This window comes from Acomys russatus, chromosome 4 (genome assembly GCF_903995435.1).
Source record: "Acomys russatus chromosome 4, mAcoRus1.1, whole genome shotgun sequence".
In the NCBI taxonomy this organism is placed as follows: Eukaryota; Metazoa; Chordata; class Mammalia; order Rodentia; family Muridae; genus Acomys; species Acomys russatus.
In genome coordinates, this window is record NC_067140.1 from 66,960,753 (window position 1) to 66,987,273 (window position 26,521).

General features: G+C 51.2%; 1 protein-coding gene across 1 annotated transcript; it reads left to right on the forward strand.

Moving 5' to 3' along the window:
• Positions 1–7,964: 7,964 nt before the first annotated feature.
• Positions 7,965–25,746, forward strand: Hspa12b (heat shock protein family A (Hsp70) member 12B). The gene is made up of 13 exons (XM_051144646.1): positions 7,965–8,081; positions 14,227–14,286; positions 16,088–16,185; positions 17,308–17,432; positions 18,606–18,792; positions 19,122–19,226; positions 19,525–19,638; positions 21,305–21,479; positions 22,173–22,259; positions 23,054–23,158; positions 23,279–23,537; positions 24,093–24,196; positions 24,856–25,746. Exons 2-13 carry the CDS (start codon positions 14,244–14,246, stop codon positions 25,506–25,508), a joined length of 2,055 nt encoding a protein of 684 aa, XP_051000603.1. The 5' UTR covers positions 7,965–8,081; positions 14,227–14,243; the 3' UTR covers positions 25,509–25,746.
• Positions 25,747–26,521: the final 775 nt, after the last annotated feature.

Sequence of the window (26,521 nt, forward strand, 5' to 3'; positions counted from 1 at the left end):
GAACAAGGCCTTCTGAGTCAACTGAGCAAGGATCATATGGACTCATGGAGACTGAAGAGGCGAGCACAGGCCCTATTCGGGTCTGCACCAGCTCCTTTGAGTATACACTATAGCTTTCAGTTTAGTTTTTTTGGGGGGGGGGGGCGGGGAGGGTGGTGGTTTTTGTTGGTTGATTGGTTGGCTTTTTGGTTTTTTGTTTTTGCTTTTGTTTTGTTTTGTTGTGTTTTTGGTTTTTTGCTTTTTGTTTTTTTGGGGTTTTTTTGTTTTTTTTTTTGAGACAGGGTTTCTCTGTGTAACCGCTCTAGTGGTCCTGGAACTTGCTCTGTAGACCAGGCTGGCCTCGAACTCACGGAGATCCACCTGCCTCTGCCTCCCAAGTGCTGGGATTAAAGGCGTGTGCCACCACTGCCCGCCCAGCTTAGTTTAGTATTTTTATGAGTGGGTCTCTAATTCTTGTGTCTTCTCTTGGACTCATTTCTTTCTGTCGGGTTGCTGATGGTTCAGCATCAATGTGATAGTTTTGGGTTTATCTGATTATATTTTATTTTCTCGTGTTTGGTTGTTATCTCTTAGAAGCCTGTTATTTTCTAAATGAGAGACAGAAAGGGAGTGGATCTGAGTGGGAGGGAAGGCGGGGAAGAACTGGGTAGAGGGAGGGAGCAGAAACGGTGATCAGGAGCTATTTTATGAAAAAAGAATAAGGAATCTATTAAAAAGAGAAATGCTGAGAGAGAGAGAGAGAGAGAGAGAGAGAGAGAGAGAGAGAGAGAGGGGCATGGATGGACGGACAGACAGACAGACAGACAGACAGACAGACAGACAGACAGACAAAACTAGCTGAGCATGAGCCAGTGAGCCAGCAGGCAGCATCCTCCATAGTTTCTGCTTCAGCCTCCTGCTTGAGTTCCTGTTCTGAGAGATGAAGCTTTTCTTCCCTAACTTGCTTATGGCTACAGTGGGGTTTAAAAAGATATGTGATTATTTTAAATTATATGTACGTGTCTGTGTATATGAGTGCAGGTGTCTCCAGACACTAACGGAGTCAGCTCCCACTGGAGCTGAAATTACAGGTGGCTGTGAGCCACCTGATGTGGGTGCTGGGAACTGACTTCAGGGTCTCTGGAAGAGCAACGTGTGTTCTTAACCACTAAACAATCTCTCTAGCTCCCCTAGAGTGTGCTATCACAGCAGGAGAAAGGAACACACACACACACACACACACACACACACAAACACACACACACAAATGTGACTGTATGTTGTTGGTAGAGTTCATGTTTACCATGTAAAAAGACCAGAGTTCATTCCCAACTCCCAATAAAGTCCATCACTGTAACACAGGCACTTGGGAGACAGAGGCAAGAAGGTCACTGTAAATTCTGGGCCAGCCGGGGCTGCACAGCCAGACTCTGTTCCAACTGCTCCACCCAAAAATGAACTTGCTAAGGCTAAGTGCAGAAATTTTCTTTTAAAAAAGAAAAAAACAGAAAAAAAAAAAAAACCTTGTTACATGGCCAACTTTGTTAGGCTAAAAATATGGACACAACAGGGGTTGGGGATTTAGCTCAGTGGTAGAGTGCTTGCCTAGCAAGCACAAGTCCCTCCGTTCTGCCGTTGGTTTAAAAATCAAAATATAAACAGGGTGGTGGTGGCACACGCCTTTAATCCCAGCACTTGGGAAACAGAGGCAAGTGAATCTCTGGCAAGGGGCCAGCCTGGTCTACATAGCAGGTCTAGCGATGGTCATAGACGTACAGATATCTCCACAGTAAATATAAAAGTCTTTGGGTATACACTTAGGATGGGAGCATCTGGGGCATATGATAGATCTGGTTCTAGTGGTTTTGTTTTTGTTTTTGTTTTCAGACAGGGTTTTTCTGTGTAGCCCTGGCTGTCCTAGACTTGCTTTGTAGGCCAGGCTGGCCTCGAACTCACAGTGATCCACCAGCCTCTGTCTCTGAGTGCTGGGATTAAAGGCATGTGCCACCACGCCCCACCCTGGTGCTAGTGTTTTGAGAACCTCCAAGCTGGATGCACTGGTTTTAGTCCCACCAACAGTGTAAAAGCACTTCCTTTGCCCCACATCTGTGTCAACATTTGCTGTCGTTTCTATTTCTAATGGTTGCGGTTCTGGCCTGGGTGAGATGGACACTTGCTAAGATTACATGTGTTAGTGACTAACTCCAAGTCACTAATGATGCACCAGTGCCACACTAAGGAACAGAGTCAAAGCAGCTCCCTGGGGAGTCACTAAGCCAAGAATGAATCCAGAGTGGGACTCTCTACTTCACGCTCTGTCTTTCACCCTCTGGCTGTTGTATGAATCTGAATCTGAGCCTGCCTGAAGGCCATCTTGTGAATGTACCCGTGTGTCTGTCCGTTGTAGGAATGTGTCTGTCCCTGACAGGGGGGTTTGCTCTCTTTTTTATTAAACAGCACAGAAACTAGAACATGGGGGAGAGAATGGGGGCTACTTACAAAAAATTTTCAAAGAACTTTACAAGTGGTTATGTCGCTGACTCCAGCTGAGCCCAACTGACCAGATAACGAACAGCATTAAAAACATCATCAGTCACCCAGTAGCTATAAATATTGCAAACATTCATAATAGATATTCACTTTAGAAGATTTCTTTTTAACCCCCGTATTTGCTGTTTTCAGCAAAAGATCCACACCCATTGTTCTGGTCAGGGGCATGAAAGAGTGCATAATTTAAGATTACAGTTATATATTGGCTTAGGTTGTAAACGTTGATCTCATGGGAAATCCCAGGCCAGTAAGGTTGATTGGTTAAGTTGTTCTCTTAAGGGCAGGTTAAACAGGCAGGCTGGGTGCACAATAGGACCTCAAAGTGTATTACTAACACTGGCCTTGAGGTTCAGCAAAAGTCTCTTGGAACATAAGAGATAATTTCACCACAACGCACGACCGCAGACTCTTTTTTCCCATGTATTTATCTATTGAGGGAGTCATGTGAACACTACGTTATATATGTGGAGGTCAGAGGACGACCTGCAGGAGTTAGTTCTCTCCTTTGTACTGTGTGATTCTGGGGTTAGAACTCAAGTCACCAGGCTTGGTGCCAGATGTCATTACCCTCTCGGCCACCTCAACAGATCTCTGACTTATTGATTTCCCTTTGTGTTTTGAGACTTGTTTTATGCCCTGATATGTAGTCTGTTTGGGGTGGGGGGAATTCCCCATCCTTCTGAGGAGAATGTGCAATCTTTAATATTTAAGTAGATGTCTGTTAGATTTATGTCATTTAACTCTGATGATTCTCGTCAGTTTTGGTTTGGCTGTCCTGCTGGTGAGGGTGAGGTACTGATCTCACCCATGATGACCGTACTGGTTTAATCTGTGGTTTTAGATCTAGTAGCACTTGTTTTAGGAATTTGGATGTGCCTGTGTGCAGGGCATAAACGTTTAGGATTGTAATATCTCGTTGGTGAATTTTTCCTTTAATGAGTATGAAGTGCCCCCCATATCTCTTCTGTTTTGGTTTGAAGTCTGTTACTGGGTGTCAGGACAGCCACTCCTGCTTGTTTCCTGGTTCCACTTGCTTGGAACACAGACAAATAAATGTAAAAATCGGGTTTAAATATGGAAATACTCAGCCTAAAGCTGGCTTAGGGTTGGGGATCCAGACTCCATTTTCCCTTTAAGTCACTGCTCAGCTCTCAGTGGGTACAAAACACACAGTCCAAATCAGGAGGTTAGGGCTCCCGCCGTCCCACCAAGGCCTCACTCATGTTGATGAAGGGCCCTGATGGTGGCACTGAACACTTATTTAACTCTCTCTCTCCAGCCCTGCTCACAAGGCCACGACTACTAGCAGGGAAGCTGAGAGATACAGTCTCTTTCTCCTCCCCCTTGACTTTTTTCTTTCTTTGAGACAGTATTTGCTATGTAGTACAGTCTGGCCTCAGACTCGCCACCCTCCTACCTCCACTTCCCAAGTGCTAGGATTACAGAAGTAATTACCACCACCCTCGAGGAAATGCATTGCTTATGTGGAATGGCCCTTGCATGACAGAAAGAAAAGGTTCTGCCATTAAGAAAATAGGAGTGAAGGCAACAGGTCTCATCCTTGACTGGGCTAAGGTAGAAATGGCATTTTCATAGCATCTCGTTTGCCCTTCATCTTGCTCCCTTTTGTACCATCAGCCCTGGGAATGATTCTGTGGGGCAGGAGCTAACAATGAATGTTCTTCCCCATCCATCCACCAAGAAGAGCGAAGGAACTGTGTAATTAATCTACCTCCCAGGGCTCAGGATTAAAAATCAAAATAGCAGCCGGGGTGGTGGTGGTGCACACCTTTAATCCCAGCACTCGGGAGGCAGAGGCAGGCAGATCGATGTGAGTTCGAGGCCAGCCTGGTCTACAAAGCAAGTCCAGGATAGGAGAGGCTAATAAAGAGAGACCCTGTCTCAAAAATAAAAAAAAAAAAAAAAGAAAGAAAGAAAGAAAAAGAAAAAGAAAAAGAAAGAAAGAAAAAGAAAAACCAAACAAACAAAAAATAGCTCTTACTGCCATCTCTCCATGCCATCACTTGGGTGCGCAACTTGGGTGTGCATGGATGTCCTGGCCAGTGCCCCACCCCGCACCTCTCACCCCCTAGAGTGCTGAGAAGACAGGTAAACACCAGGCCCTTGTCAGGCCACTCTCCAGAGTCCTCGTCTAGTTCCTAACCATGATGACGAAGCACGGCTACACTGGCGAATCTGAGATCACCGAGGATAGCAGAACTGAGAGAATGTTTGTGAACAGCGTGGGCAAGTTAAACAAGCATAGCGAGACCAGGTCTACATTGGATGTGCAGCTCAAAGACCTAGGAAAATGGCAGACGGGCCTCCTCCCATTCCACAGTGAATTTGGTATCATTGTACCAACAGCCTCAGCTGGTATCATGGACCATGAAGAAGCAAGATGAAAACACATGAGAGAAAACTCCTGGAGTTCTTTTTCTAGGGATGTAAAATGACGCGTAAACAAAATGCCTCAGTGGAAGAAAGAAAGACAGAAAGAACTCCAGACCGAGGACACTGAGGCAGAACAAGTGGGGTTTGGAGTCCTGGGCAAAAAGGCCGTAATGCCTGCAGGGTGGGGTAGTGGAGTGGTCACAATGTTGGGATGACTGGCTGCCAAATATGTAGACTCCATCCAGTTTTCAGTTGCCTCCATTTTCCACACTCTATGTGCACAGCTTCCTTTACCTGAGGTACCCTTCTGTTTCTCCATAGGGTCCACTCCCAGTCATCCTTTAGAGTTCAAAAACCCTCTCCCAAGCTTCTGTTGTCTACATGGCAGCCCTTATAGGAAGGGCTGCAAATGAGAGACCCCAGTAAAAATGCTGGAAGCGAGGCCCATCTTAATGAGCTGGTTGCCATCTGGAACATGGAACAGGAAAACAAACCCCTATTTTTCTGTTTATGAAGCAGGGGGTCTCAACTAACAGTAGTCACCAAGGTTAGCCCGAGGCCCTGACCACCAGACTCCTATGCATCTGGGAGGGCCTGGGTCTCACACACTCCCGTTTCCAGCAAGGAAAATGATTCTGCCTGAGACCATAGACCATAGGCCACAGAGAGGAAGTCCATTTGGGCGGCCCAGCAGGCAGAGTAATTCCTGGAAGGAAGCTCACATCTCAGGAATCTGGTAGAAAGGGACATTGTTGAGTCTCTGTCCCAGGAGTTGCTCACTGCCAGTATCCAGGATCTGACAACAGGAGGCCTGGGCCACCAGCTGGGCAGCCTGGCTTTTGAACTGGGATACAGCATTGTGCCCAGTCACTAGCCCATCCTGTGGCTCAGGCAAGAGTAAGGCTGAGACAGGCAACCTGCAGGGTCTGTACATGGCTTCCCCACTGCTTCTCCGTTGCAGCTTCCCTGCCTATTTGGTCAACTGAAAAGGCTTTACTGCCATGGGCAACTGGAGGGGCCCAGTGAGGTCCTTAGCCAGGCATAGCACATTTTGAAGTCAAGAAGACAGACTCCATGGGTGAAAGACCCTCCCTCCCTCCTCTCCCCTCCCCTCCCCTTCCTTCTCCTCCCCTCCCTTCCCTTTCTCTCCCCTCCTGGTGCCCATGACATGGTAGAGCAGCAGGTAACTTTAGGGCAGAAAGTAATGTTAATATTTAAAACATGCTATTCTGTTATCTAAGCCCATCGGTGTATGCTCCAAATTTCTATTCAATCCTGACTGCTAGCTCTGTTCTAAAGACTGGAGAGAAGCCTCTGAGGATCAGATTGGCAAGTGCTTGGAATATATATATGTTATGAGGTTTAGAGTAGTTTATTTCAGTTTAAGAGTAGATTAGTATCAGTTTAGATTCTGCCTGGCGCAGTGCTTGCAGCTTTAAAGTATGTTTCAGTCTCTGTGTGTCAGTTATCGGCTTCCTAGGCCAAACAGATACATTTATTGTAACAGGTATCCCCTGTAAGGGGAGGCCATGAGCAGAGGCCCAGAGAAGGGCCAAAGAAAGCCTAGAAAAGGCCTGACAAGGAGAGGAGGACACACTCAGAGGCAGCCAGAGAAGCCAGAAACCTCTGAGGTCAGTGGGTAGGCCCATGAAAACAGGAGGGAGAAAGTAGAGCCTGTTTAGGACCCAGCAGGTCCTTCGTCCATGCCCACTGGAGCCCAAGCTTATATGAACCAAAGGACTCTTGTGGCTCATTTGCTGTCCTCTGTGGAGACTGGAGCTGAGCAAGGGTGGGACTGTGACTGGTGAGGACTAAAGCAGGACCCAGCAGCAGCGGTGGAGCCGCAAGAAGAGTGTGCCCTCAGGTCCTCACTTGAGCTGGGGGCCTCCAGCTGTGGCTCTAAGCAACAAGGAGGGGAACTGGATGGTGAGGCCAAAACCAGAAGCAGGTGTGTGGGAGGGGTCAGACCCTGAAGGAGGTTCAAGCCGGCTGGAGGCCTCTGCAAAAAGTCTTGTCAAATACTGCCTAAGAAAGAAATACAGACATAAGATACAGTGATGCACAAGTGGGCCCTTGGGCAGGCAGGGAAAACTGCTCACCGGACACCTTGCTGGGACACACACACACACACACACACACACACACACACACACGCTCGCACAGAGCCCTGACCTCAGTTAGAAAACCCTCTGGAACAGCAGGTAAGGGCAACAAGCCCCAGGGAAGGTAACATTTTCTCTGGGCAAAGTGGGAGAAGCAAGGCAGACCAGAAGGTAAGATGGCCTCACAAAGGGGCGGGATGGCACAGAACAAAAGCAAGTGCCCCCCCCCCCCCTTTGTCAGCTGGATCTAGCAGAGAGATCACAGAAGCAGCTGGAACCTTTGTGGGACACAGGGAGCAGAGGCCCTAACAGATCTTGGGAGCGCAGGTAAGACAGCTGAAGACAGAACTCCATCAAGCACCTGGCAACCAAGGCTTCCCCTACGTGTTTCCTGAAGTGGAAGCCAGGTGCTGGCATCACCAGGAGGCCCTGGGTTGATACAAGAAGGCTGCGAGCTCCATTTGAAAAGTTGAGGACATCTTACCATTGAGACAGAAAGGGTGGTCTCCAGCCAGGCCTGAAGTCCCAGCCTGGAGACCCAAGCTTCTGCCTTCACCCTCAGTTCTGACCATTAGGTCTAGCAGCTAGGAAATATGTTAAGGAACAGACTGCAGAGATTTGGACCAGGGTCGCCCGCCCTCCGTAGGGACTAGACTCCAGGCAGCAGATGCCAAGGCTCAGGCCCAGGGTGGGCAGCTGGGGAAGTGGGAGCAGCAGAAGGCCTTTGAGGGTCTGGAATTCTCCTCCCATCCTGCTCCTCCCCCTCTGCCTTCTCCCACCCCCTGGGCTGCCCTCCGAGCAGGGGAGGCAACGCTGGCCCGCAATGCTGCTAGGAGCTGGGAGGGGCTCGGGCTGGGCCCCTCGCTTGAGCCCAGCGCTTGCAGGCCCCGCCCCGGCTCGCACATCTGTGCGGCGAGCGCGGCCATCCGGCCTGGGGGAGGGTGCAGGGACGGGCCTGGCGCACGTCGAGGGCCACACCAGGCTCTGCGGTGGAGAGCTGAGCTCTGAGTTAGCAGCCAGGCGGCCAGACCTAGCAGAGCTGTCCGCGGGGCGGAGGTGAGCTGGAGAACAGCCTCTGGGCTTCCCAGGGAAGTGCAGAGGCTTCTGCCTAGGGCTGTGAGCCCACGACGACGTCCCTGGCTGTGTGAGAGCAGATCTCCTAGTTCCTCAAGGAGGCGGGCCGCTAGCCTGGGCTGGGGGAGTCAACTGAGCTCTGGCTCCTTCCTGGGGCTGTGAGACTCCATCAGAGTCTTGGCTTGGAACAACCCGGTTCAGGGGAGGTGGAGTGAGGCCTGGCAGGAGAGCCTAGCCGCTGTGAACTGGGGCCTGCTTCTTTAACCAGCTTTGGAGACCTGCTGCCTAAGCCAGAGGTGAGATTGGGGGCTTGACTGTATGTGTGTCAAGAGGTGTCTCAGAGGGCCCTCAGTCACTGAGATCCATGGGTGTGGGAGAGCGACCGCCCTGGGTGGCCAGGGTGTCAGTATGGCAGACACCTCAGGTTCCTCAAAAAAGGCCAGGGTGGAGATCCAAGTCGGGTGGGGTCTGAGCTTCTCTAGGCTTAGAAGAATTATCTGTGGAGTAGGTCTGTCAGTGGAGAAAAAGGAAAGGAGAAACTCTTGTTCAGACTGCCATGAACAGACGGGAACCATGGAAAGTGAAAACCTTGACTGGAGATGATGGGCAGGGATGTGGGGGTCTTTATTTAGGTTTTGGCGGCACAGAGATTGTGAACTTGTCCCCCCCCCCCCCCCCCGCAACCACCGTGATGAGTAGCCACAGGGGCTGGTCCATGTGTGGAAAGTAAAGCTGAGGCAGAGAACGGGGTAAGGAGGAGCCGGGGGGTGGGGGGGGGGGTGGGAGGGGGTGAGGCATGGGTGGCCATCCCAGGAGGGAGTAGCCTCCTCACTCCATAGCCTTTCCCTGGTTCCCTCTCCTTGAAGTCATCTCCTCTTAGGGTGGGACAGCCCTTTGATTGCTGTTTCTGATCTGACCCTGGGGTCCCACCCAGTTGATTGGCCCAGACTGTCTTGGAATAAATGTCTGCCTGCTGATAGTCCTGTTGAAATAAAGGGCTGACAGGGTGCTAGGCAGGAGAGGCAGGGTCCCTGCTAACATCTAGGTAGGTTCTTTGTTCTCGCCCACCCGGCATCACGTAGAGCAGGAAGCCCAGCAATACTGTGAAGCTCATAGGTACTTAGCCTAACCACCCCATGCAAGAAGACAGCCTTGGAGCATTATGTCCATCCGGCAAAACACAACTCTAGGCTACTCTGAGAACTGGGGAACTCTCTGAGTTCCCACTTGGCCACACTGGTCCTGGGCCCAGTGATGGACAGACCATGTCTATAAGATGGCAATCAGGCCTATCAGTCAGGGTGTATCTGAAGAGTGGGAGTCACAAGGCCAAGCGTTAGGAGTCAGCCATAGACAGGATAAGGGGCTATCTAGCAGTATAGCAGTGATGGGGCTGGGACCTGGATTTGGCATGCATTTCCCTGTAGGAAATGGGGTTCTGTAAACCAACGTATGCTACCCAGTGACTCTCAAATTCAGATGTTCCCATGCTGAAATTAAAGTCCCTGGGATGGGGGGGGGGGTCTGCCTCCATCGGATTCCGGCTCTGTACTCTGACCTAGCTATTGGGGGCTAAGTATCCTCTGTGGTAAGCTTTCTCCTCAAAGGTTTTTTGGGTATACATGAATGGTATGTTGGGAAGATCTTGAAGACATGTGGGGCACATGTGTATCCTTGCCCACCCAGCCCCTTTACGTCCACCACTTAGGAATCTGTGGAGACTCCTTCATTACAATTTATTTCAGTTCCTACCTCCTTCAAAAAGAACTCAGGATGGGTACAATAAAATTGTCAGTAAGATCTAGTACTAGCAAGTCAAGTCTATATAGAGAAGCAAAGAGCACTGTCCACACACTCCCAGCTCCCTGCCTTTTCCAGCACTTTCCATGCCTGTACTTGGTCCTCGAAAAGCCCAGTGTCACCCATTACACTAAGGTGCAGAGAGGTGACACACTTACATCAGGTGCCATAACGGGGAGGAGATATAGGTGTCCACGTGTGACATGGAATTAAGCCTTAGAGTGACAACTCAGTCTTTTTTCTCTTAGAAGTTCAAGGTTGTTTTCTCCCATCCAATAAGCTTGGCCCAGAAAATCCATCCCTCATCCATCCATCCATCCATCCAGTGGTTCTCAGCACCTCACTCATCTAGACAAAGAAATGCTCAATACATATTGTGGTGGGGTGTGATGCAGTGACATGCCAGTAAATACAGTCAGTATTTATCTAAGAAGGAGAAAAGCCTGATTTGCCAATTTCTGCAGTGTAAATACTCTCACCATGGCTGCTTTCAAGCTAACATCACCATGTAAGTTGATGTAGAATTAAGAGATGGTATCAGCTATGGAAAGTCTGTGGTATCTAGTGTATCCCTCTTACTCCGAGCTGGTCCTCTGTCCTCACTCTCAGTGCTCTTAAGGTTCCCTTCTATTTGCCTTTTCTCAGCATCATCCCAAAGCCACAACCAGCCCTCATCCTTCCCCTAATTCTGACCCCTGGTGCAGCCAACTCCATGGTGTGACCCACACAGGTGTACCCTGGATATATAAGAGTCTATGAGATATGAGAGTCTGACCATCTTTCCATAACAGGGGCTGGGTGTGTTCGGATGGTGTGTAGGCGAGGGAGTATCCGTGTGTGGATGGGTGTGCCACTGCCTCGCTCTGTGTCTGCTTGTGTTCTGTTAGCAAAACTTCCTGAGCAGGCTACCGAAAGCAGCCTCCACCTTTGTTTAAAGGAGTCACCAGGCTCATAGGTAAAGGCAGAAGCACTCGTGCTTTGCAGACCACCGAGCACTGGGAACACTTGAACATTACTGTAAGGAGAACTGCATTACCTTGGGGCTCTCATTAAAATACAAACTCTGGCTGGCCGTGCTGGCACACGCCTTTAACCCCAGCACTACAGCACTCAGACCAGCAAGCTGGCTCATAAGGTAAAAGCACTTGTCATGCAAATCTGACAGATGCCTGGAACCCACATAAAGGTGAGAGGGGAGATGGGACTTTCAAAAGTTGTCCTCTGACTGCCACGTGTACCAGAGATGCACGTGCCCCATATTCAACCTCTCTCCTCTTGTAAAATAATCCTTAGGAATTTAAATTTTGTTTAAAAAGGAAAACACATGAACACATAACCTTCCTTGCCTCCCTCCAGGTATTCGTATCTGCCTTCTTAGCCAAGCTTCTCTGGTCTCTTTTGCTCAGCTTTACCTGGGCTTGTCTACCTTGAGCCAGTAGGACAGGTGTTTGTTATCTTAAAGACTTCTTGAAGGATTTTTATTCATTCATTCATTTGTATGATTGTTTCACCTGTATGCATGCCTAGTGCTCACAGAAGTCAGAAGAAGGCTGGATTCCCTGTGACTGGAGCTGCAGGTGGTTTGTGAGCCACTGTGTGGTGCTGGGACCAGAACCCAGGCCCTCTGCAAGAACAACAAATGCTCTTAACTGCAGAGCCATCTCTCTAGGTCCTTTGTGTGAGGCCATTTTATAATCATCTGGCTTCACCTTCTCTTCTCTTGCTGGGGTTGCCATGGAACCAAAGGAGGGTCCTTAGTCAGCCTTAGGTGACCTTGCTCCTCCCTTCCCTCCCATTCTATTCCTTGCCAGACTTCCATGACAATGACTCTCAATTATATACCTCCAACTCAGAGATTTCTCCCTCTCCAGACTACATACCGGCTCGCTTGTTTGTGTGTTTGTTTACCTTAGTTTAACACTGCATCCACACTCTGCCCCTTTCTGCTGTCAGCCTGCCCTGCAGCCAGAGTTCTCTAGCTTCCCTTCCACCCCTCAGCTTAAGACAGACAGGGTCTCTCGCGAGACCCACTTAACATGTCTGATCAGCCCCACTGATTTAAACTGCTGCCTCTGAAATGTCTCCACTTGTGTCTGAGGTGCACAGTCCACTGTTGTCTGTACCCTGGAAACCTATAGCATCCCAGCCGGCTTCCCACTTCCACTCTCTCATGCAGCCAGAGGCAACAGAGTGCAAACATTGCTGTGCTCCAGCTCACCCTGTGACCTCCAGACCTCGAAGACTTCGTTTCCCTTCGCTTGAGACCAAGTCTAAAGGAGGGGCCAGCCCAACTCTTCTTATCCCGTGCCAATATTCTCTCTCTTCTTACCCGTACATGCCTGGCATTCTCAGGGTTACTTCTGTGACTGTCACATCATGATCACCTGAGTCCCCAGAACACACACGAGGACAAAATGAGGCAAAATGAAAATTTGGTAGCCATTAAGTTTGTTGAATGTTCGGTGACCAAAGATGGCTGCAAAATCAAAATTTGAATAAATCTGAGTGTCTCCGGCAGTGCTGGCCTGTGTTGCACTGTGTGGCCCATGGCAGCCTTGGTTCTGCACACACAGTATTCTCCCTCTGCACCGCAAGATGCCAGTGGAAGCTGACAGAAACACCTCAGTTCAGGTTTGAGACGATTCTGTTAGGAGTTGCAGTGTTTTTACTGTACGTACAAAATGAAGCAATCTTACATGACTCTTTATATAAGCATACTGGTTTAATTACAGAAAATAAAGACTTTTTAACATTCCCCCACCACCACTCCTCCACATAAGTATCATCGGATTGTATTAGGTTAGAAAAAATTTTGGTGGCTTTCTTTTGTTGTTGTTGTTGTTTTAAAGAATGTTTTATTTTATGCGCATCAGATGTTTTGCCTGCATGTATGTCTGTGTACCACTTTCATGCCTGGTGCTCCCAGAAGCCTGAAAAGGGCATCGAGTTCCCCTGGAACTGGAATTGCAGGTGGTTATGAGCTGCCATATGGGTGCAGGAATCGAACCCTGCTCCTCTGGGAGAGTGTGCTCTGGGAGAGTGTGCTCTTAACCACTAGGCCATCTCTCCAGCCATGATGATACTTGATTTTAAAGATCGCTGTTTAAGTTGCTGAGTTTAATATCATTTTTTTAATTAAGTGAAGTCTGATTAAATTAGAACAGAATTTCTTGCAATTTCTGAAATACAACTAAACATACTTGTGTCATTTTGTCCCAGGTACTTATGTGAAGCTACATTCCCAGGCTGACTGTTATAAAATCGAACTATTATTCAGATCCAGCAAATGCACTACCTCCCGAAATATCAAATATTCAGCCAATAGTTATTATGTACTTATTTGTTGAGACAGGGTCTCATGTACCCCAGGTTACCCTTCAATTTGATATGTAGCCGGGGTTAATCTTGACTTCCTGTGCCTCCTATCTTGACTTTCCAAGTGCTGAAAGTGGAGGCATGAGCCACCATGCCAGGCTAAGATTGAGGATTTTTATGTAAAAAAGAAGCAAGCACATTTATCTTATTGCTATTCACATTTTCTTCCAACTTTAATAAGTGGGAAAAAATATATATACTTGGTACATATATACATATATACTTATATATATAAAAGAATTGTTTTAAAAATATAGTTCTACAGACTTATTATGAGTAACTGTTCTTTTTGTATGCCTGTTTTATATAATTACATACCCTGGATTGCACGTAAACTTCTTGTGTAAAATGGGGTCTCTAGTGAAACAGGGTCTTGAGGGAAAAGTTTGAGGATATCCCTGTTGTAAGGCTGCCGAGTCCTATCAGCTCTGAGGAGCCCTGGCTGCTCTTCCAGGGGACCTGGGTTCCCAGCATCCATATGGTGCCTCACAGCGTTCTGTAATTCCAGATCCGGATCAGTTACTGTCCATGAACACTAGACACACACATGGTATTCAGCCATCCTTACAGACAACACACTCTTCCTCACAAAAATAATGAAAATAGCATCAGTACCTGGCACAGAGTGAGCACCAGAAAACACCAAAGAGCTCCGTGGCTTCTACAAACCAAAGACTGCTTCTGAGCAAGCTGGGCCTGTGGAGACTGAACTTTAGATGAAATGAAGGGATCAGGTTAGAGATGATAACAGGGCCGTAATGGCGGTTTTCAGAATGTGATGACATCTTTATTTCCAAGAGAGACACCCTGAAGAAGTTTATAGGTGACACAGCATGACGTGGAGGGTTAACATCAAGTGGCTGGATCAGAGACAAGGAACAGCAGGAACAGCATTCAGTGAAAGAGCAGAGAACAAGGAAGTCTCATTTTGCCTGTTTGTTCTTGTCGACAGCTACGGAGACTGCAAGGATGCTGACTGTCCCGGAAATGGGCCTGCAAGGGCTGTATATCAGTAAGACCTCTACTGCCCCTCCCTGCCCATCACCCCTGCCCCCAATTGCCTCTCCCAGAAGAAGATCTTAAGAGCAAATTCTATACTGTATGTGTATGTGCGCACATGTATGTGTACATGGTATGTACACGTGTGCATGCACATGTGTGCAGGAATGGCCTATATAAAGAAAATGTCTCCCAGCACTCGGGAGGCAGAAGCAGGCGGATTGCTGTGAGTTCGAGGCCAGCCTGGTCTACAAAGCGAGTCCAGGATAGCCAAGGCTACACAGAGAAACCCTGTCTCGAAAAAACAAAAAAAAAAAAAAAACAAAAAAAAAAAAAAGGAGAAAGAAAGAAAATATTTGTTGAGAGTCCCCTGTGCTTGAGTATGTGTGCACATGCTTGTCTGTGTGCAGAGGACTTGCATGTGGTTTGTGCAAGTATGTGCATGGAATGCTTGGTGCATGTGCAAGGTGGGTCCCTGTGCACAGCACCTGTGTGGTTTGAGTGGTTTGCAGGTGGGCCTGTCTGTATGCTCTGAACCCTGCTGCCATCTGAGTGTAGGCTTTGTGCTGGCTGCAGGGTGGGAGGCCAGCAGGCAGGAGGGACACTCCTCAGGAAGTTCATTCACAAAGAACTGGTGGGCCGGGCCCTTCCTTCCTGCCTCCCTTCCCAGGCTCAAGCCACAGCAACTGCCTTTCACATTAGAGCTGATAGCAGGGCCTAGTCTGTACTGGACACTCAAGGAAGGGGGCTTTGAATTGTAGCTTCCATGTTCCTGGCCCTCTGGTACCCAGACACCCTGCAATTGCGCCCAGGCATTTCCTACAGACCCTCACACACATACCTGGGTTATCACAATGGACACTGCCAAGGATCACTTGGTTGGACTGAGGGAGCACAGCCTGCTCTGGGCCAGAGTACAGCCAATCAGACGCGCTGATGTGGGTCTTTGTGTCAGACCCCATTCTAGTTCTCTCAGTGTCAAGGACTCAGTGCCACCTTCCCATCCCCCACCCCTGTGACCCTTAGCAAACCTTAGTGTGATGATGACTAGTGACTTGGGTGTCCAGTGAGGCTGGCCTTCCTGTCCCACAGGTGTCTAATTCAAACCATGCCTGGGGCCCCCCTGGAGGTTGCCCTTACTTCCTAGCCTCTAAAGTCTAACCCAGGCTCGGCCCTTCAGGAAGAGCTTAAGGGCACTTCTGCCCCCAGTGCTAACTGGAGTATATGCTTATGTGATGGGACAGGTGATCAAAATCCCTGGTGCTGTGGACACCCCCAGACACAGAGCTGGCCTGGGGTAGGTGCTGCCTTCCCATTCCGGTCCTGACTGTGAGCTTTCAGAGTGGGGGGAACTTCCTCAAGTCCTGATTAGAACCAAGTGGCCCAACTTAACAGCAGAGAGGGCCAGATGTCCCAGCTCACAGCCATTGGCATCTGTACTCCTCTCCAGCCCTGCCATAGAAGCCCATCTGCCCATTGCTCCTGCCTGGCCATCTCTAGACTCTGCCTTTCTACTACAAAATGCTTCCGGCCCCTCCTTCTACCCCTCTCTGTGTGATTAAAGGGGACTTGGGAAACCGTGTCCAAGATAGTGACTTAACTCATATATATGATACATGCAAGTCACCATCCAGGGAGTTGGTTGCATCTGATTGATCCAGGCAGGTACTTAGAGCCTAGCCCTGCACCACGCATGTCCTTCCTCCCACCCTCCAGCCTCCCTTCCCCAGCAAATGGCCCTTTGCCTCTTATGTCAGGCTTGGGCTCCTGCTTCCCAGATGGTTTTGGGGTGACTTGACCTCTCTCTTCTACAGGTTCTAGCCCAGAGAGATCCCCGGTGCCCAGCCCACCAGGCTCCCCAAGGACCCAGGAAAGCTGTGGCATTGCCCCCCTCACACCTTCACAGTCTCCAGTAAGGCCTGGTTGGGAATGTGGGCGGTAGATGGCCTGGGTGGTATGCAGGAGGGTGGTGCCTGGCAGAGCTGTGGCAGGAACTAGACTGGAGAAAAAAGTAATGAAGCCTGTCCCCAGGCCTCCTACCCCTATACACTAGTCACATGCTCCCCCCACCCCCAACGGCTCCCCCCCACCCCATGACCATGTGGAAGTAACAATTCTACTGAAAACAAGCTCCAGGTAACTCACTCCTACCCTCTCACAGCAGGGTGACTCCCAGGAGCCACAGTGGTTGGCCTGTTTAGGCGGGCATGTGATTTTCCTAGGTTTTCAGAGCACTGCTTCTGCCAACCAGAGGCCTAACAAACCTGAAATCATATCTCAGGGAGAAGTATAGTGTTGAAAAACACGTAGAATCGGCACAATTGACGTTTCCAAGACATAACCTCACCCTCCACAGCTTTCCCGGGTCACCTGCACCTACATGGCTTTGTCCTGGTCACCCAGCTTGGGGTCCCTTTTGTTCTCAGGGAGCCTGAGGCTCGCTTGGGAAAAGTAGGGACAACTCTGCATGTGTAGGGGGCCCTCCTGTCTGGTTCGTGTTACAAAAGCAACAGGTCAAATATGCACCTCCCAGAAAAACAAAATTACTCCCAGCTAGGCAAGGCCAGTAGCAGGCTGTGAAAATGGTGTGCGATGGAGGTTGGCTGAGGGAGTCTAGGCAGAAGTCACGTGGTCTGGAGGCTAGATAGCAGTCATTTTAACTCCACAGTGCCATGGCTCCCGGGAGGCCAGGGACTGTCTGAGCAGGTGGCATGGCCAGGTCTCAGCCTGGAGGTGGGGTGGAAAACCAGGAAGGGGGCGAGTGAGGCTGGGGCAAAACTGCTCTGGGCCACAGGCGGTGAAAGGGAGGAGTTCCTGTTAGAACTGATGTTAGGCCAGGTGTGGAGGCAGAGGCAGGCGGATCACGGTGAGTTCGAGGCCAGCCTGGTCTACAAAGAAAGTCCACGACAGCCAAGGCTACACAGAGAAACCCTGTCTCCAAAAAAAAAGTGTGTGTGTGTATATATATATATAAACAAAAAAAAACCAAAAGAACAAAAAAAAAAAAGAACTGACTTTAGTCTTGGACTTGCAGAAGCCAGAGGCCCGAGTCCCACAGCAGGCTTCCTTCTCTGTGGTTGTGGCCATCGACTTTGGGACCACAGCAAGTGGCTATGCCTTCAGCTTCGCTAGTGACCCTGAGGCCATCCACATGATGAGGTGAGGGCAGCTGGACTTGGAGACTGGGCACGGGGAGAGGTACTTCAAACCCTGGTATAGGCCCCGGCCTTAGAAGTAATTATGGGACAGGGTCTTATGAGAGCCCCTTGCATCTCTAGGACTCCTCGCTGGGACCAAAGGCTAGAGAATGGGCCTCGTGTCTGAGCTTCAGCCTTATTTGGAGTACTTCTGCCCTCTACAGGGATGCTGGGCTTCCTGTATTTGCTTATCTATTTCTTTATTTGCAGTGCTGGACATCGAACCCGGGGCCACAAACATGCTACACAAGGGTTCTTGGGCTATATCGCTAACCCAGGGCTTTATTTGGGGGGGGGGTGCATGTTTTAATTGTTTTTATTGTGTGTGTGTGTATGTATGTCGCATGTATCAGTGCACATGTGCATGCATATTAAGGCCAGAGGTTGCCAAGTATCTTGCTGTCACTCTGCATCTTGTTTTATTGAGACAGGGCCTCTCGCTGGACCCAGAGCTCACCAGCTGACTAGACTTGCTGGCCGTGGAGCTCTGGACACCCACTCATCCCCACCTCCACCCACTCCCGGAGTGACAGAATTATAGGTGCCACCATGCCCGGCCTAGGCTCTAAATATGATAGGAAAGAAGGCCAAGAGGAGGGGAGGGAAGAGGGAGGGCAGGAGGGAGGGAGGGAACAAAGGAAGGAATCATGAAAGACCTTGGAAAACAACCTTGAGGCGTATACAGTGACTGGGAAACACACCAGGAGGCCAGACACAGGCCATCGCACAAATAGCTCTTGTTGCTCATAATGATACAGAGGAGAGATCAAAAGGGGCACCCTGCCCGGAGATCTCTTGGGGCCCCTTGGATAGAGAGAATCCCAGAGGGAGCTTTTATAAAAAGATGTAAATTGGCACCGTTTGATTTTCATGAAACACTAAGAGGTACGAACCCTTATCATTCGGGGGGGGCGGGGATTTTTGAGCAATGGTCTTACCCTGTAGACCAGGCTGGCCTGTCATCCCAACTTTGCCTCCCGAATGCTGGAATTGCCCTCACCACTCCACTTCCATTATTTTTATTTTACAGATGAGAAGTTGTGTCCTGTTCTTGGCCACACAGAAGGCCCCAGGGCCGGCACCCAACTGTGAGAAAGGTTGCCTCTGGCTCCCCTGACTGCTTTTGTCTCCGCAGGAAATGGGAGGGAGGGGACCCAGGCGTGGCCCACCAGAAGACCCCTACTTGTCTGCTGCTTACCCCAGAGGGCATCTTTCACAGTTTTGGCTACACTGCCCGTGACTACTACCACGACCTAGACCCGGAGGAGGCTCGGGACTGGCTCTACTTTGAGAAGTTTAAGATGAAGATCCACAGTGCCACCGTGAGCCGATGTGGCCCGGCTCCCGCTGGGGGGGCGGAGCTGAGAAGGGAGAAGGCAGTTAGTGGACAGCAGGGTGTAGCCCAGAAGGCCAGTGGAATGGCCTAATTAAGGGCCAAAGGGTGGGGTAATGGGCAGGGCGGAAGGTGGGCAAGGCTCACACTGTTAGGTTTCCCCCGAAGGGTGGGTGAGAGGAACAAGTGGCAGAACTAGAGAACGGCTGTAGCTAAGGGCAGAAAACCGTGGGACAAGGGGTGCATTATAACAAGGAAGTCATCGGGCAATGGGGCAGAGCTATGGCCGCCCGCAGAACAGTCCTGTGTCTCTGCCAGGATCTCACCTTGAAGACCCAGCTAGAGGCAGTGAATGGAAAGAAGATGCCGGCACTGGAGGTGTTTGCCCATGCCCTCCGCTTTTTCAAGGAGCACGCCCTTCAGGTGTGTTGCTCTACCCAATCCCTAGCCCTTCTGTCCCCTTCCTCCCCTCCTCCCACTCCGTGTCCAGATGATGAATGGCCACGGCCAGGTACCAGGCAGTCACCAGGGCTCCCTGTCCTGTCTGTTAGAACTTGGACTTGGACCAGTCAGGGGGAAGGCCAGGCTTCTCGCTCCAACAACAGGTGCCTTCCCAAGTTGGGAAGCCCTCACGGGATGGCTCCATTAATCCGTCCTGCTCCCAGAGAGATCTGACAATGCTTGTGGCCAGCCGGACACCTCCCCATCCTCTCTACTGCAGGAGCTCAGAGAGCAGAACCAGTGCATGCTTGAGAACGCTGTACGCTGGGTGCTGACAGTGCCTGCCATCTGGAAACAGCCAGCTAAGCAGTTCATGAGAGAGGCTGCCTACCTGGTGAGGAACCAACCGTGCCTCCCCTCCCCCACACCCACAGCCCAAAAGATGGCCCTGGGTGGAGCCCACACCTCATCCACTCTCCAGCCCTGAGGACCACAGAACCATTGTGTGAAGTTAGTCAGCATTCCCTTGCTGGGGTTTGGGAAGCTGTTGTGCCCAGGAGAGGGAGGGAGGGGTTTGGGTCTGCAAGAACAAGGGCAGTTGGACAAGAGGCCATTAAAGATAGGGTCCTGTCAAGCTCTCAAGAAGCAGCAGCGGCCAAGATAGGGAGTATTATGTGGATAGTCTGTTGAAGACAGATGCTCAGAACAAAGGGCCGAGGAATCAGGACTGGGGTGCTGAGCAAGGGTGAGATCCTGCTGCAGTCTACCTTCAGCCCTGTTCCACGGGCAACCCAGAGGGAGGATTGTGACACTGAACAGGCCACAGTGAGGCAAGGGTGCATAGCTACCTGCCATCGCTTGCTGGTGGGTGGAAGGGGCACTTCTCCATCCAAGGTGGCAAAAGATGTCTTAAGCAGGAGCTGTGCAGCAGCAGCAGCAAGCAGGCAGGGAGGGACCAGGGACAGCCCTTTTGGCTCCCAGTAGTACTTTTGAACATCTCCACTCCTGCCCAGGCATTGCAGGATCTCCCCCAGAGGAAAAGGGCTATTTAGCTACGAAGGAAGATGATTCTGGCCAAAGTGTGATGTCTTCCTACCACAGAGAATGCGAGGTTCAGACACTATCCTCTCCAATGAGGGACAGAGGCCTCAACAGAGCAAGTCAGATTTCCTGGCTCTGCCCCTAGGGCCTTGAAGAACAAGCCCGAGGTTATCTCAAGCCTGCCTTGGGCTTCCTTGGAGATACCAATATGCCTATATCTGTGATCCAGATGACAGAACTATGAGTGTCTATGCTTGTCCCCTAGAAGAGGTGACCTTGAACACAGAGAGCCTCTCTGTAGGGTTCAGGTATCCCCAGACAGAACAAACAAGCCTGCCCAATTGCTTGCTTTTTCTCAGAGAGGGCTAGCCCTGGGCAGAAAGCCCCTATTCCTACCTATCTCCCTCTTCCTAACCTGGTCAGAATGCATGGAATTTCATGAGTCTAAACTCCCTGGAGACAGCCTTTGTCCTGCTGCAGGAAATGACAGCTCCTGAGTGTTTCTCCCTTACCCCACTAGCCTGTCATGGCCCCTGGAATTTCACTATTTCCTTCCTGCTATAGCAGATCCTCTGAGGACAAAGTTCTCCTGGGAGTGGGGCAACCTATGGCCAATATCTGACACCATCCTGGTGAACCCAGCAGTGCCCCACTATCCTTTCACCCATCCCCTCCCAGCCACCCCCACCCCCGCAACTGGGCTAGAATTCCCCAGTAACACCTTGGCCAACACTTGGTTAGCCAACTCTGCCCCTATGGCTGGGAAACTTGCTGCAGCCATGCCAACTCTTTCTGCTCAGTAACCCTTTGGCTCCCTGGCCCTGAGCCCTCCCTAGCCTGACCTCACAGTGGCTGTGAGGCAGCTTCAACGGTGTGTGGCTGTGTGGCGTGCAGGGCCCTGAGCAGCCTAGCATGGATGGTGTGTAATGGGAGAGGAGGTGGGAGCACCCAGGCCCCAGAGTGCCATCTTACCTGACAGCCCATGGTGCTGCTCGGTGCTGGCCACCACCTATCCCCAGGCTGGCCTGGTGTCTCGAGAGGATGCAGAAAAACTACTAATTGCCCTGGAGCCTGAGGCCGCCTCTGTCTACTGTCGAAAACTTCGCCTGCACCAGCTCATGGACCTGAGTTGCCGGACTGCAGGTGGTGGGCGCCTGGGTGAGCGCCGGTCTATTGACTCCAGCTTTCGGCATGGTAAGCTACCCCAGGGTTGCTGCCTAGTGCTGGGGTTGATGGCGAGAGCCCTTGGAAGGTCAGAGAGTCACGGAAACTGGAGCATTAGCTACGTCTAGGGTGAAGAAGAGGGAGTGACCCTCCTGAGGGAATCCCTGGTGAAGTTCATTGTAAGGGGGAACACAGTCCTGGCTCCAGGACCCCAGGTTAAGGATAGTCTCACCTTGAGGGTTGGGGAAGACACGAACCACCCTGAGGAGGTGCTTGCTCAGTCAACACTAGCGGGGAGCAAGCTGGGCCCCAGCCTCTACTCTTCGGAGGCCTTTTTGTAAACACTCTATCAACTAGTACCCCACATCAGCCCCGCCTCATCAGACCAGCAGCCAGACCCAGGCACTGAGGCCAAGGACAACTGTAGTCGGTTTTGGTCATCCTCCTAACTGGCAGGGAGAGGCCCCAAGTCGCCAGCTTCCTCAGGACACTGGGAGAGACCTCCCACCCAGATTCCTCAAGGCCTCTTGGGCCCAATTGTACCAGGAGGGCCTGTTCCCTCTGGGTCAAGAGAAAGTGCTGTGTTCAGAAATGCTTCTAGCTGCTTCCAGTGACTGGGGTTTGGGATCAGTATCGTCACAGTGCTCTGGACAGCCTTGGTAAGGAGTAGGCTTGAGAGGGATGGCTCCTAACCTTGCTCCTTCCTGCTGTGCTTAACCGCAGCCCGGGAGCAGCTGCGCAAGTCTCGCCACAGCCGAACGTTCCTGGTAGAGTCCGGTGTGGGAGAACTGTGGGCAGAGATGCAGGAAGGTGAGGCAGCAGCAGGTGTGAAGGAAAGACCCCAGACCGCGCAGAGACCTTGCAGGAATGGGGGAAGGGTACACCTCACGCAGTCTCCTGCATCCCACCCTGCTCACAGCTGCACCCCTAACTCATTTCTTCAGGAGATTCCATTCCATGTTCAAGCCTCAATTCATCCCCCCTCCACCCTCTGTATCCTTCGTTGGTAGCCTGAGCTGAAGCCCTTCACCACCACCACCACCACTGCCCTGCCCCTCCCCCCACCCCCTCCCACCCCTGCCATTCCACACTGTCCCCCAGGGCTGGGCTTTGTGCCTGGTGCAGGGTGGGGGCTGAAAGGGCTGTGAGTGGGATGTACTGAAGGTGAGAGAGGCAGGTCCTTAATGGGTTTTTGTTTGTTTGTTTTGTTTTTATTTTTACTTTCCATCTCAACCCCACTTCCCCCTCCCACCCCACGCCCACCCTCTCCTCCTCCTCCTCCCTTTCTCTTCAGAGAAGGGGTTAGGCCTCCCATGGATATCAACCAGCCTTGACATATCGAAGGGCAGTAGGACTAGGCTAGACAAGGCAGCCCAGTAGGGGGACAGGGTCCCAAAGGCAGACAATAGAGTCAAAGACAGCCCCTGCTCCCACTGTTTGGAGTCACCCATGAAGACCAAGCGATACAACTGTTACCTACATTGTAGGTCAGTCCCGTATAAGCTCCCTGGTTGGCAGTTCAGTCCTCTGTGAGCCCGCATGGGCCCAGGTTAGTTGGTTCTGTAAGTCAGGCCCTTCATGTTTTCTTGTATTGGCCGGTGCAGGAGACCGCTACATGGTGGCGGACTGTGGGGGTGGCACCGTGGACCTGACCGTACACCAGCTGGAGCAACCTCATGGCACCCTCAAGGAGCTCTACAAGGCTTCTGGCAAGTAGACCACTTGTAGCACCCTTGGCACCCGGCTCACACAGGTCACACAGGGTCTTCCGTCCTCTCCTGGTGGCCTGGCTGGCAATGACACCCTTTCTATCTCCTACCCTGCTGCAGGCGGCCCTTATGGTGCGGTAGGGGTGGACTTGGCCTTTGAGCAGCTGCTCTGCCGCATATTCGGGGAGGATTTCATCGCCAAATTCAAAAGGCAACGGCCAGCAGCTTGGGTGGATCTAACCATTGCCTTCGAGGCCCGCAAACGCACGGCAGGCTCGCACCACACGGGGGCGCTCAACATTTCACTCCCCTTCTCTTTCATCGACTTCTACCGCAAACAGCGAGGCCACAATGTGGAGACCGCTCTGCGCAGGAGCAGGTGTGCCCAGGGTCAGGGCTCAGTCAGTGTTGGCTAAGGTAGCCTGCCCTTGCAAAGGAGAGTCGTGGGCCCCAGAACCTAGAGAGTGGCCTGATTAGTCCCACACACATACACCATGCCAGCCAAGGTAGCGACAGGTGGATGGGTGTGAATACTGGGTGGTGGGACAGGTCCACCAGCAGTCAGGAATTGGCAGCCCAAACTGGACGTTAAAGGATGTCATAAGGAACACAGGTTGCCAAGCTTATCTTCTCCCCGCCTGACCCCATTACTCAATGTTCTTGGCTCTTCTGTGCTGAAGTCAGGGTAAGCTGCTCTGCCGTCTCATGCATGGGCCTCATGAGCCGAGGTGACAGCAGGGGGGATAAGGGATAAGCGGCGATAAGAGCAGTGTCTACTCTTTATACACAATGTGAAAAACACATCTGCATTTCCTGTTGGGCATTCCCAACAGAATTCCGTGGAGGTATGGGTAGGGAGAGAGCACCCCTGACTAGAAACTGCAGCAAACAGCCAGGCTAACCCACGGACCTATATCCCTTTCGCCACTTACAGTGTGAACTTCGTGAAGTGGTCCTCACAGGGGATGCTCCGGATGTCCAGTGAGGCTATGAATGAGCTGTTCCAGCCCACAGTCACTGGGATTATCCAGCACATAGGTGAGTGCGTGGATGCTCCATTCATCACCAAATTCAGGTTCGGAAATAATTCCTTTCACCTATGCCTGGGTACCACCATATAGCCTTACCCTAGGATGAAACCCAGAATCATTTATAATGCCTGGAGCCAACACATATGGTGCTTAAGTAACAGTCTATAGCCCTGCCAGGTTAAAGGAGGTCTGATGCCTCCATTTCCCCACTTTGTAAATGGGATTAGATAGGTTGATAGTGTGTAAAGTGGGTATACTTTCTTTAATAGTGTAAATTCTTCACCTGTCATAGGACGAAGATGTAGCCAAGGGGTAGGACATTGGGGGCTGGCAGGACCAGTGACGAGTGCCAGGAACCTTCAGTGAAAGAGCTTTCTATTTAATGCCTGGTTTTCAAATGCTTTAAGAGTACAGGTGGGGCCGGGCATGGTAGTGCAGGCCTGTAACCCCGGCACTTGGGAAGCAGAGGCAGATGGATCTCTGTGAGTTTCAGGCCAACTCTACAAAGAATAGTCCTAGGACAGCCAAGGCTACACAGAAAAACCCTGTCTCAAAAAAACAAACAAGAGAGTACTGGTGGGGGCAGCAGACACGCCACTTACTGTGAAATGGTAGCCCCCAGTGACTCTCTTTCCCTCTCTTCCCAAACCTGACCCTGCTCTGCAGAGATGCTGCTGGCTAAGCCTGAGGTGCAAGGTGTAAAGCTGCTATTCTTGGTGGGAGGCTTTGCGGAGTCCCCGGTGCTGCAGCATGCGGTGCAGGCAGCACTGGGTCCTCGTGGCCTGCGCGTTGTGGTTCCTCACGATGTGGGCCTCACCATCCTCAAGGGAGCAGTGCTCTTTGGCCAGGCACCTGGTGTGGTGCGAGTCCGCCGCTCTCCTCTCACTTATGGCGTGGGCGTGCTCAACCGTTTTGTGCCTGGCCACCACCCACCCGAGAAACTGCTGGTTCGGGATGGGCGCCGCTGGTGCACTGATGTCTTTGAGCGCTTCGTAGCAGCAGAGCAGTCGGTGGCCCTGGGAGAGGAGGTGCGACGCAGCTACTGCCCTGCTCGCCCAGGCCAGCGGCGTGTGCTCATCAATCTGTACTGCTGTTCTGCGGAGGATGCACGCTTCATCACTGACCCTGGTGTGCGCAAGTGTGCTGCACTCAGCCTGGAGCTTGAGCCCGAAGGCTGCCCGGAAAACACCGGCACATCCCCCAGCCGCCGCGAGATCCGGGCTGCCATGCAGTTTGGTGATACCGAGATTAAGGTCACTGCTGTGGATGTCAGCACTAATCGCTCTGTGCGAGCAGCCATCGACTTTCTTTCCAACTGAGGGCGCACTTTTCAGTGGGGACACAACATGCTAGTTTTCACAACTGAGCCCCTTTCTCCCTACCTTGAGAGAAATGTGGTGAGGGTGCATGGAGACTCGCTTTGGGATTGTGCCTTGGTCTGCTGACTGGAACACTTAAAAGGCCCCCTTACCACAAGAGGCGAGGTGGCATAAGAGACTTCTAACAAGTTTGCTGGAGGGTGAGCCTGGCTTGGCAAGTGTGTGACCGTGAAGGTAAACGGCATCAGAGGACTAAACGCTGGCCTGAACTTGAGGGTTGAGGGGAAGGCTAAGCAAAGCTGCTGAGGAGCCACGGGAGGGGCAGAACCTGGGCCTGAAGGTTAGAGATCACAAACTGTTGAGCTCAAGTCGCAGGAAGCCAGAAAGAGCAATTTCATGCTGGGTTGGGGCTGAAGCTCATGCTGGAGGGACAGATGTGACAGCGCCTTCCGGAGTGTTTGACTTAATTACAGAGCAGTGGCTGACAGGAGGGTACATTGTGAGTGAAGGCAGTTTGGCGATGTGGAACATATTGTGCTCAAAGTACCTACAGGAAGGCTATAGATGACCCATTTGCCCCCAACCCAGCCACGGGAGGACAGAGGTCACTGTGGCGAGGGGTAGGGGGTGTCCCAGCTCAGCTATGTATCAGTATAGTATACTATTAGGGAATCTGATAAAACATTGGGCCTCAGTTTCTCCAAGTGTGAAATATCAGGCACTTCCTGCCAACCATGGTATAGGACAGCTTTCCCTGCCTGAGAACTTCCCTAAGGTGAAAATAAAGCATGTGAGGTCAAGAAAAGAACAGCTTTCTAGAACAACCAGAGTGGGGACCCCCATAAGTGGGAGTGGCTTATGAGGTATGAGTCCTAAGAAGGGGAGAGTTTCCAGCTGCACAGATGAAATGGACTTGGCAAGAAGCTGTTGCTTTCTCCGTGTCCAGCATCCCAGGGTTCCCAAAGACGTCCCTACTCAAACGAGCAACGAGTCCCAGGCCTGAAAGGCCTCCT

Coding starts and splice junctions, on each gene's coding strand:
- Hspa12b (XM_051144646.1), top strand. CDS start 14,244: ATGCTGACTGTCCCGGAAATGGGCCTGCAAGGGCTGTATATCA. Junction 17,433..18,605: donor GAGGCCATCCACATGATGAG/GTGAGGGCAGCT, acceptor TTGTCTCCGCAG/GAAATGGGAGGGAGGGGACC. Junction 19,227..19,524: donor TCAAGGAGCACGCCCTTCAG/GTGTGTTGCTCT, acceptor TCTCTACTGCAG/GAGCTCAGAGAGCAGAACCA.